The 12,564-nt window shown below is 30.6% G+C and overlaps 2 protein-coding genes across 2 annotated transcripts; both read left to right on the top strand.

Annotated features, from left to right (window-relative positions):
• The first annotated feature begins 2,171 nt into the window (after positions 1-2,171).
• On the top strand, positions 2,172-5,445 carry LOC131638057 (uncharacterized). Its single transcript, XM_058908620.1, has 9 exons — positions 2,172-2,321; positions 2,445-2,612; positions 2,843-2,994; positions 3,081-3,308; positions 3,954-4,070; positions 4,263-4,488; positions 4,611-4,775; positions 5,009-5,160; positions 5,247-5,445. The coding sequence occupies exons 1-9, from the start codon at positions 2,172-2,174 to the stop codon at positions 5,443-5,445; spliced, it is 1,557 nt and encodes a 518-aa protein (XP_058764603.1).
• Positions 5,446-5,610: 165 nt separating this feature from the next.
• LOC131638056 (uncharacterized) lies at positions 5,611-9,777 on the top strand. Its single transcript, XM_058908619.1, has 11 exons — positions 5,611-5,654; positions 6,118-6,234; positions 6,428-6,653; positions 6,776-6,947; positions 7,181-7,325; positions 7,412-7,639; positions 8,287-8,403; positions 8,596-8,821; positions 8,944-9,108; positions 9,341-9,492; positions 9,579-9,777. The coding sequence occupies exons 1-11, from the start codon at positions 5,611-5,613 to the stop codon at positions 9,775-9,777; spliced, it is 1,791 nt and encodes a 596-aa protein (XP_058764602.1).
• The last annotated feature ends 2,787 nt before the right edge of the window (positions 9,778-12,564 follow it).

Genomic DNA, 12,564 nt, shown 5'->3' with positions numbered 1-12,564 from the left:
AGCCAAGTTGTTAGGCACCATAGTCACGATCCTAAGAGCTATGGTGATGACCCTAATTAAAGGCCCGGTGTTATTTGGTGTCAGTGGAGGAAACAACAACAATAATCATGATGGAGTATCACATGTTTTATTTGGATCCATATTCATTTTTGCAGGATGTCTGGGTTGTGCCATCTTTGTGAATCTACAAGTAAGTTAATATATTTGGAATTTCAAGTACCTGCAAATAGTGATCTTTTAAAATTAATTAATATATTTTGAATTTTTTTCCCTTTTTATTTGATTTTGGCAACAAAACTTTGTTTTTATTAGGCTATTACATTAAAGTCTTATCTAGCAACACTCTCCTTGACCTCATTGGTATGCTTGATGGGTGCCCTAGAAGGTCTAGAAATGGCTTTTATCATGGAGGAAACACACTTTAATGCTGCTTGGTTGGTTTTCAAGTGGGACATGAATTTGTTATCGGCTATTTATGCGGAAAGTTTGTTTCAACCAAACTCTAAAAATTATAATAAATAGATGTTATATGAAATTATTTTGTATAAGATTATATTAATGGATTAAACAACTTATTTTTTTCTTTTTCTCATACCTAAGAAATTTTAAGCAATTATTTTATAGGGTATATTTGGTTTTTAATTATATGCTAAATGATTATGATATTGTTTTATTAATTTAATCATTTTTTATAATAATTATATTTATAGGGGATAGTTTGCTCAGGCATTGGATATTTTCTTGAGGGAGTGATTATGAAAGAGAAAGGACCCGTTTTTCTTACCACCTTCAATCCATTATACATGGTAATAGCTGCTGTGGTGAGTTTCTTCTTATTTGGGGAGGAAATCCTACTTGGAAGGTAAATTATAAAAACTATAGTGTAAGAACTTTAAAATTAATTAAATTTTTAAATAATATTTTTGTTGCTCTTACCAAAAATTGTAGGGCAATTGGAGCATTTATATTATGTCTGGGATTATTCAGTGTAGTTTGGGGTAAGAGTGGCGATATCAATAACTCGTCACGTGCAAAGGATGAAATGAATTCTGAAGAGTTGAAAGAGGCACATTGTGAAAATTCAGGAGACGAGTTGAGAGAGACACACCGTGAAAATTCAGGAGACGAGTTGAGAGACACACCGTGAAAGTTCAGGAGACGAAATTACAGTTGAGTTGGTCTAGGCTGAGGGACGGAGCTATTCACAACAAAGTGTGGGCCCATGCCCCCAGACTACCTTTTAAACTTTTATACACATCATATAATTATATTATCATACTCACACCTCATATTATCACACTCACTCCCTTTTATGTCCTTTTATGTCACTTGGTCTTTGCAGACTCACTCTCTTTTATGCTAGTTGGTCTATGCATTAAAAATACAAATGTTATTTAATTAGTTGTGGTCAATGTCATACTATTCTAGTATATATCATAGAAATTGTTTCAAGCATGCACGCACGCACACACAGATATATATATATATATATATATATATTTATATATTTAAAATTTATATTAAAAATATATGTATATATTTGCCCCCACTAGTTAAAAGTTCTCGCTTCGTCCCGGTAAGGTTTATATAGGTAGCCAAGTTAGCTAGCTTAAATAACTAAAATAACAACCATGCTAGATTCTAGGAGAAGTAATAACTATAATAACTAACTTAAATAAGGAGTATTTAGTAATTACTTCCATATTATTAATTAATTCTATATTGTTTGTTTACTAATAAAACATAATTTTTTTTTAAATTTGATTTATAATTATTTTATAAACAGGCCCGTTATCGACCAAAATTTATTCATTTTGAGATTACATCATACGATCGCCACATATGCCGCTGCAATGTCTAATATCATTCCTGCGCTTACCTTTGTACTAGCTTTCTTTTTAAGGTTACTTTTCGTTGTTGTTTAAATTTTTAAATTAAATTTACATTTAAATTCAATAATCATGTATTATTTTTATTAAATAATTATTCAACACATTATATTATTTATAAACAAAATTGAAAACTTAAATAAAATATTAAAGAAAACATAGTTAGTATAAAGGTAATAAAAAGTTAAAAAATCTCTTATATCAAGGTTGGAGACGATAAACGTTGGAAATAGACAGTGTCAAGCCAAGTTGTTATGCACCATAGTCACGATCTTAGGAGCTATGGTGATGACCCTAATTAAAGGCCCGGTGTTATTTGGTGTCAGTGGAGGAAACAACAACAATAATCATGATGGAGTATCACATGTTTTATTTGGATCCATATTACTTTTTGCAGGATGTCTGGGTTGTGCCATCTTTGTGAATCTACAAGTAAGTTAATATATTTGGAATTCCAAATACCTGCAAATAGTAATCTTTTAAAATTAATTAATATATTTTGAATTTTTTTTCCCTTTTTATTTGATTCTGGCAACAAAACTTTGTTTTTATTAGGCTATTACATTAAAGTCTTATCCAGCAACACTCTCCTTGACCTCATTGGTATGCTTGATGGGTGCCCTAGAAGGTCTAGGAATGACTTTTATCATGGAGGAAACACACTTTAATGCTGCTTGGTTGGTTTTCAAGTGGGACATGAATTTGTTGTCGGCTATTTATGCGGTAAGTTTGTTTCAACCAAACTCTAAAAATTATAATAAATAGATGTTATATGAAATTATTTTGTAGAAGATTATATTAATGGATCAAACAACTTATTTTCTTCTCTTTCTCATACCTAAGACATTTTAAGCAATTATCTTATAGGGTATATTTGATTTTTAATTATATACTAAATGATTATGATATTGTTTTATTAATTTAAATATTTTTTATAATAATTATATATATAGGGGATAGTTTGCTCCGGCATTGGATATTTTCTTAAGGGAGTGATTATGAAAGAAAAAGGACCCGTTTTTCTTACCACCTTCAATCCATTATGCATGGTAATAGCTGCTGTGGTGAGTTTCTTCTTATTTGGGGTGGAAATCCTACTTGGAAGGTAAATTATAAAAACTATAGTGTAAGAACTTTAAAATTAATTAAATTTTTAAATAATATTTTTGTTGCTCTTACCAAAAATTGTAGGGTAAATGGAGCATTTATAGTATGTCTGGGATTATTCAGTGTAGTTTGGGGTAAGAGTGGCGATATCAATAACTCGTCACGTGCAAAGGATGAAATGAATTCTGAAGAGTTGAAAGAGGCACATTGTGAAAATTCAGGAGACGAGTTGAGAGAGACACACCGTGAAAATTCAGGAGACGGGTTAAGAGAGACACACCGTGAAAGTTCAGGAGACGAAATTACAGTTGAGTTGGTCTAGGCTGAGGGACGGAGCTATTCACAACAAAGTGTGGGCCCATGCCCCCACTACCTTTTAAACTTTTATACACATCATATAATTATATTATCATACTCACACCTCATATTATCACACTCACTCCCTTTTATGTCCTTTTATGTCACTTGGTCTTTGCATACTCACTCTCTTTTATGCTAGTTGGTCTATGCATTAAATATACAAATGTTATTTAATTAGTTGTGGTCAATGTCATACTATACTAGTATATATCATAGAAATTGTTTCACGCATGCACGCACGCGCACACACACACACATATATATATATATATATATATATATATATATATATATATATATATATATATATTTATTTATATTTAAAAATTATATTAAAAATATATGTATATATTTGGCCCCACTAGTTAAAAGTTCTCGCTTCGTTCCTGTAAGTTTTATATAGGTAGCCAAGTTAGTTAGCTTAAATAACTAAAATAACAACCATGCTAGATTCTAGGAGAAGTAATAACTATAATAACTAACTTTAATAAGGAGTATTTAGTAATTACTTCCATATTATTAATTAATTCTATATTGTTTCTTGACTAATAAAACATAATTTTTTTTAAATTTGATTTATAATTATTTTATAAACAGGCCCGTTATCGACCAAAATTTATTCATTTTGAGGATACATCATACGACCGCCACAAATGCCGCTGCAATGTCTAATATCATTCCTGCGCTTACCTTTGTACTAGCTTTCTTTTTAAGGTTACTTTTTGTTGTTGTTTAAATTTATAAATTAGATTTACCTTTAAATTCAATAATCATGTATTATTTTTATTAAATAATTATTCAACATATTATATTATTTATAAACAAAATTGAAAACTTAAATAAAATATTAAAGAAAACATATTTTGTATAAAGGTAATAAAAAGTTAAAAAATCTCTTATATCTAGGTTGGAGACGATAAACGTTGGAAATAGAGGGTGTCAAGCCAAGTTGTTAGGCGCATTAGTCACGATCTTAGGAGCTATGGTGATGACCCTAATTAAAGGCCCGGTGTTATTTGGTGTCAGTGGAGGAAACAACAACAATAATCATGATGGAGTATCACATGTTTTATTTGGATCCATATTCATTTTTGCAGGATGTCTGGGTTGTGCCATCTTTGTGAATCTACAAGTAAGTTAATATATTTGGAATTCCAAGTACCTGCAAATAGTGATCTTTTAAAATTAATTAATATATTTTGAATTTTTTTCCCTTTTCATTTGATTTTGGCAACAAAACTTTGTTTTTATTAGGCTATTACATTAAAGTCTTATCCAGCAACACTCTCCTTGACCTCATTGGTATGCTTGATGGGTGCCCTAGAAGGTCTAGAAATGGCTTTTATCATGGAGGAAACACACTTTAATGCTGCTTGGTTGGTTTTCAAGTGGGACATGAATTTGTTGTCGGCTATTTATGCGGAAAGTTTGTTTCAACCAAACTCTAAAAATTATAATAAATAGATGTTATATGAAATTATTTTGTAGAAGATTATATTAATGGATTAAACAACTTATTTTCTTCTTTTTCTCATACCTAAGAAATTTTAAGCAATTATTTTATAGGGTATATTTGGTTTTTAATTATATGCTAAATGATTATGATATTGTTTTATTAATTTAATTATTTTTTATAATAATTATATTTATAGGGGATAGTTTGCTCAGGCATTGGATATTTTCTTGAGGGAGTGATTATGAAAGAGAAAGGACCCGTTTTTCTTACCACCTTCAATCCATTATGCATGGTAATAGCTGCTGTGGTGAGTTTCTTCTTATTTGGGGAGGAAATCCTACTTGGAAGGTAAACTATAAAAACTATAGTGTAAGAACTTTAAAATTAATTAAATTTTTAAATAATATTTTTGTTGCTCTTACCAAAAATTGTAGGGCAATTGGAGCATTTATATTATGTCTGGGATTATTCAGTGTAGTTTGGGGTAAGAGTGGCGATATCAATAACTCGTCACGTGCAAAGGATGAAATGAATTCTGAAGAGTTGAAAGAGGCACATTGTGAAAATTCAGGAGACGAGTTGAGAGAGACACACCGTGAAAATTCAGGAGACGGGTTGAGAGACACACCGTGAAAGTTCAGGAGACGAAATTACAGTTGAGTTGGTCTAGGCTGAGGGACGGAGCTATTCACAACAAAGTGTGGGCCCATGCCCCCAGACTACCTTTTAAACTTTTATACACATCATATAATTATATTATCATACTCACACCTCATATTATCACACTCACTCCCTTTTATGTCACTTGGTCTTTGCATACTCACTCTCTTTTATGCTAGTTGGTCTATGCATTAAAAATACAAATGTTATTTAATTAGTTGTGGTCAAAGTCATACTATACTAGTATATATCATAGAAATTGTTTCAAGCATGCACGCACGCACACACACACATATATATATATATATATATATATATATATATATATATATATATATATATATATATATATATATATATTTATATATTTAAAATTTATATTAAAAATATATGTATATATTTGCCCCCACTAGTTAAAAGTTCTCGCTTCGTCCCGGTAAGGTTTATATAGGTAGCCAAGTTAGCTAGCTTAAATAACTAAAATAACAACCATGCTAGATTCTAGGAGAAGTAATAACTATAATAACTAACTTAAATAAGGAGTATTTAGTAATTACTTCCATATTATTAATTAATTCTATATTGTTTCTTGACTAATAAAACATAATTTTTTTTAAATTTGATTTATAATTATTTTATAAACAGGCCCGTTATCGACCAAAATTTATTCATTTTGAGGATACATCATACGACCGCCACATATGCCGCTGCAATGTCTAATATCATTCCTGCGCTTACCTTTGTACTAGCTTTCTTTTTAAGGTTACTTTTTGTTGTTGTTTAAATTTATAAATTAGATTTACCTTTAAATTAAATAATCATGTATTATTTTTATTAAATAATTATTCAACATATTATATTATTTATAAACAAAATTGAAAACTTAAATAAAATATTAAAGAAAACATATTTAGTATAAAGGTAATAAAAAGTTAAAAAAATCTCTTATATCTAGGTTGGAGACGATAAACGTTGGAAATAGACGGTGTCAAGCCAAGTTGTTAGGCGCATTAGTCACGATCTTCGGAGCTATGGTGATGACCCTAATTAAAGGCCCGGTGTTATTTGGTGTCTGTGGAGGAAACAACAACAATAATCATGATGGAGTATCACATGTTTTATTTGGATCCATATTCATTTTTGCAGGATGTCTGGGTTGTGCCATCTTTGTGAATCTACAAGTAAGTTAATATATTTGGAATTCCAAGTACCTGCAAATAGTGATCTTTTAAAATTAATTAATATATTTTGAATTTTTTTCCCTTTTTATTTGATTTTGGCAACAAAAGTTTGTTTTTATTAGGCTATTACATTAAAGTCTTATCCAGCAACACTCTCCTTGACCTCATTGGTATGCTTGATGGGTGCCCTAGAAGGTCTAGAAATGGCTTTTATCATGGAGGAAGCACACTTTAATGCTGCTTGGTTGGTTTTCAAGTGGGACATGAATTTGTTGTCGGCTATTTATACGGAAAGTTTGTTTCAACCAAACTCTAAAAATTATAATAAATAGATGTTATATGAAATTATTTTGTAGAAGATAATATTAATGGATTAAACAACTTATTTTCTTCTTTTTCTCATACCTAAGAAATTTTAAGCAATTATTTTATAGGGTATATTTGGTTTTTAATTATATGCTAAATGATTATGATATTGTTTTATTAATTTAATTATTTTTTATAATAATTATATTTATAGGGGGTAGTTTGCTCAGGCATTGGATATTTTCTTGAGGGAGTGATTACGAAAGAGAAAGGACCCGTTTTTCTTACCACCTTCAATCCATTATGCATGGTAATAGCTGCTGTGGTGAGTTTCTTCTTATTTGGGGAGGAAATCCTACTTGGAAGGTAAATTATAAAAACTATAGTGTAAGAATTTTAAAATTAATTAAATTTTTAAATAATATTTTTGTTGCTCTTACCAAAAATTGTAGGGCAATTGGAGCATTTATATTATGTTTGGGATTATTCAGTGTAGTTTGGGGTAAGAGTGGCGATATCAATAACTCGTCACGTGCAAAGGATGAATTGAATTCTGAAGAGTTGAAAGAGGCACATTGTGAAAATTCAGGAGACGAGTTGAGAGAGACACGCCGTGAAAATTCAGGAGACGGGTTGACAGAGATACGCCGTGAAAGTTTAGGAGACGAAATTACAGTTGAGTTGGTCGAGGCTGAGGGACGGAGCTATTCACAACAAAGTGTGGGCCCATACCCCGACTACCTTTTAAACTTTTATACACATCATATAATTATATTATCATACTCACACCTCATATTATCACACTCACTCCCTTTTATGTCCTTTTATGTCACTTGGTCTTTGCATACTCACTCTCTTTTATGCTAGTTGATCTATGCATTAAAAATACAAATGTTATTTAATTAGTTGTGGTCAATGTCATACTATACTAGTATATATCATAGAAATTGTTTCAAGGATGCACGCACGCACACACAGATATATATATATATATATATATATATATATATATATATATATATATATATATATATATATATATATTTATATATTTAAAATTTATATTAAAAATATATATATATTTGCCCCCACTAGTTAAAAGTTCTCGCTTCGTCCCGGTAAGGTTTTTATAGGTAGCCAAGTTAGCTAGCTTAAATAACTAAAATAACAACCATGCTAGATTCTAGGAGAAGTAATAACTATAATAACTAACTTAAATAAGGAGTGTTTAGTAATTACTTCCATATTATTAATTAATTCTATATTGTTTCTTGACTAATAAAACATAATTTTTTTTAAATTTGATTTATAATTATTTTATAAACAGGCCCGTTATCGACCAAAATTTATTCATTTTGAGGATACATCATACGACCGCCACATATGCCGCTGCAATGTCTAATATCATTCCTGCGCTTACCTTTGTACTAGCTTTCTTTTTAAGGTTACTTTTTGTTGTTGTTTAAATTTATAAATTAGATTTACCTTTAAATTCAATAATCATGTATTATTTTTATTAAATAATTATTCAAAACATTATATTATTTATAAACAAAATTGAAAACTTAAATAAAATATTAAAGAAAACATATTTAGTATAAAGGTAATAAAAAGTTAAAAAATCTCTTATATCTAGGTTGGAGACGATAAACGTTGGAAATAGACGGAGTCAAGCCAAGTTGTTAGGCACCATAGTCACGATCTTAAGAGCTATGGTGATGACCCTAATTAAAGGCCCGGTGTTATTTGGTGTCAGTGGAGGAAACAATAACAATAATCATGATGGAGTATCACATGTTTTATTTGGATCCATATTCATTTTTGCAGGATGTCTGAGTTGTGCCATCTTTGTGAATCTACAAGTAAGTTAATATATTTGGAATTTCAAGTACCTGCAAATAGTGATCTTTTAAAATTAATTAATATATTTTGAATTTTTTTCCCTTTTTATTTGATTTTGGCAACAAAACTTTGTTTTTATTAGGCTATTACATTAAAGTCTTATCCAGCAACACTCTCCTTGACCTCATTGGTATGCTTGATGGGTGCCCTAGAAGGTCTAGAAATGGCTTTTATCATGGAGGAAACACACTTTAATGCTGCTTGGTTGGTTTTCAAGTGGGACATGAATTTGTTGTCGGCTATTTATGCGGAAAGTTTGTTTCAACCAAACTCTAAAAATTATAATAAATAGATGTTATATGAAATTATTTTGTAGAAGATTATATTAATGGATTAAACAACTTATTATCTTCTTTTTCTCATACCTAAGAAATTTTAAGCAATTATTTTATAGGATATATTTGGTTTTTAATTATATGCTAAATGATTATGATATTGTTTTATTAATTTAATTATTTTTGATAATAATTATATTATAGGGGATAGTTTGCTCAGGCATTGGATATTTTCTTGAGGGAGTGATTATGAAAGAGAAAGGACCCGTTTTTCTTACCACCTTCAATCCATTATGCATGGTAATAGCTGTTGTGGTGAGTTTCTTCTTATTTGGAGAGGAAATCCTACTTGGAAGGTAAATTATAAAAACTATAGTGTAAGAACTTTAAAATTAATTAAATTTTTAAATAATATTTTTGTTGCTCTTACCAAAAATTGTAGGGCAATTAGAGCATTTATATTATGTCTGGGATTATTCAGTGTAGTTTGGGGTAAGAGTGACGATATCAATAACTCGTCACGTGCAAAGGATGAAATGAATTCTGAAGAGTTGAAAGAGGCACATTGTGAAAATTCAGGAGACGAGTTGAGAGAGACACACCGTGAAAATTCAGGAGACGGGTTGAGAGACACACCGTGAAAGTTCAGGAGACGAAATTACAGTTGAGTTGGTCTAGGCTGAGGGACGGAGCTATTCACAACAAAGTGTGGGCCCATGCCCCCACTACCTTTTAAACTTTTATACACATCATATAATTATATTATCATACTCACACCTCATATTATCACACTCACTCCCTTTTATGTCCTTTTATGTCACTTGGTCTTTGCAGACTCACTCTCTTTTATGCTAGTTGGTCTATGCATTAAAAATACAAATGTTATTTAATTAGTTGTGGTCAATGTCATACTATACTAGTATATATCATAGAAATTGTTTCACGTATGCACGCACGCACACACAGATATATATATATATTTATATATTTAAAATTTATATTAAAAATATATGTATATATTTGCCCCCACTAGTTAAAAGTTCTCGCTTCGTCCCGGTAAGGTTTATATAGGTAGCCAAGTTAGTTAGCTTAAATAACTAAAATAACAACCATGCTAGATTCTAGGAGAAGTAATAACTATAATAACTAACTTAAATAAGGAGTATTTTGTAATTACTTCCATATTATTAATTAATTCTATATTGTTTGTTGACTAATAAAACATAATTTTTTTTTAAATTTGATTTATAATTATTTTATAAACAGGCCCGTTATCGACCAAAATTTATTCATTTTGAGGATACATCTTACGACCGCCACATATGCCGCTGCAATGTCTAATATCATTCATGCGCTTACATTTGTACTAGCTTTCTTTTTAAGGTTACTTTTTGTTGTTTAAATTTATAAATTAGATTTACATTTAAATTCAATAATCATGTATTATTTTTATTAAATAATTATTTAACACATTATATTATTTATAAACAAAATTGAAAACTTAAATAAAGTATTAAAGAAAACATATTTAGTATAAAGGTAATAAAAAGTTAAAAAATCTCTTATATCTAGGTTGGAGACGATAAACGTTGGAAATAGATGGTGTCAAGCCAAGTTGTTAGGCACCATAGTCACGATCTTGGGAGCTATGGTGATGACCCTAATTAAAGGCCCGGTGTTATTTGGTGCCTGTGGAGGAAACAACAACAATAATCATGATGGAGTATCACATGTTTTATTTGGATCCATATTCATTTTTGCAGGATGTCTGGGTTGTGCCATCTTTGTGAATCTACAAGTAAGTTAATATATTTGGAATTTCAAGTACCTGCAAATAGTGATCTTTTAAAATTAATTAATATATTTTGAATTTTTTCCCTTTTTATTTGATTTTGGCAACAAAACTTTGTTCTTATTAGGCTATTACATTAAAGTCTTATCCAGCAACACTCTCCTTGACCTCATTGGTATGCTTGATGGGTGCCCTAGAAGGTCTAGGAATGGCTTTTATCATGGAGGATACACACTTTAATGCTGCTTGGTTGGTTTTCAAGTGGGACATGAATTTGTTGTCGGCTATTTATGCGGTAAGTTTGTTTCAACCAAACTCTAAAAATTATAATAAATAGATGCTATATGAAATTATTTCGTAGAAGATTATATTAATGGATTAAAAAACTTATTTTCTTCTTTTTCTCATACCTAAGACATTTTAAGCAATTATTTTATAGGGTATATTTGGTTTTTAATTATATGCTAAATGATTATGATATTGTTTTATTAATTTAATTATTTTTTATAATAATTATATATATAGGGGATAGTTTGCTCCGACATTGGATATTTTCTTGGGGGAGTGATTATGAAAGACAAAGGACCCGTTTTTCTTACCACCTCCAATCCAATACTTGATGGGGATTCCTCAAAGTAAACAAACCATCTTGCTCTAGAAGACCACTATTTGTTAGCCTCTTGGGGAAATTCGGGTGTATGAACCTTCTTTCTTGATAAGAAAACCCTTCCACGACTTTGCAGGGGAAGCTTGAGTACATGCCCAAGTGACTCGGGCACTAACATGATCAAAGCCTAACTAGACTATGCTAACTATGCAATTATGATGTGAAGTATGCATGAATATTATGATGATTATAAAATGTAAAGTGAATGTGAATAGAATTGTCGCGGATGTGAAATCCTATGATACGACTTGAATCTTTGTTGATCAGAAGTTGTCTTCTTCTTGCAGTTTGCACTCCGTTGGGGATAACTGGTTATCGGTTGCCCGCTGTTTGAAGTGAGTGATATGAATTGAAGTGAAGATCCTTCATCGGGAGATATTCGCAAAGCGACCTCATGGGGAAATTTTGGTTCCTAGAGTCTCAACCATTCTTGGAGCAACTGTTTGCATTCTTCCTATTGTTTGTAAACCTTAGAAAGAAAATTTCACCTTTATTTTGCAAGTAAATTCATTTTATTTTATGAAAACATTTTGTTTCAAGAAAATGACTGTTAAACTTAAAAATGCATTTTAAGAAACTGAATAAGACTCGATTGCAAAGAAAAGGCACATGGCTTAAATTATTATTTATGGGATGGTAATCAGCCAAATGCTTGATCCCATGGAGTATTTACAAAGTTGGAAATTGGTAATTTTTCGGGAAAAGGGCTACGATGAAACGTGACGACCGTTATCTTTCCCTTCCACTCTGAATCGCGTTGTATTCGTGCTTCGTAGAAGATGACCTACTGATGATGAATACTCCGCTATGGATTCTCTGAATGATCAAGTTTGTCCTGAATACAGTTACTTGCCATATATCCCTAACTTTTGCGTAAACTACCCCTTTCGGGTTTTAAGTCTACCGGGATTGATTTTTTTTTATGTCTCTAACTTTTGCCTAAATCGCCCTTTCGGGTTTTCGATCCAT

Source organism: Vicia villosa, unplaced genomic scaffold (assembly GCF_029867415.1).
Source record: "Vicia villosa cultivar HV-30 ecotype Madison, WI unplaced genomic scaffold, Vvil1.0 ctg.002157F_1_1, whole genome shotgun sequence".
Lineage (NCBI taxonomy): Eukaryota > Viridiplantae > Streptophyta > Magnoliopsida > Fabales > Fabaceae > Vicia > Vicia villosa.
This window is presented reverse-complemented; position numbering and strand designations above follow the sequence as displayed.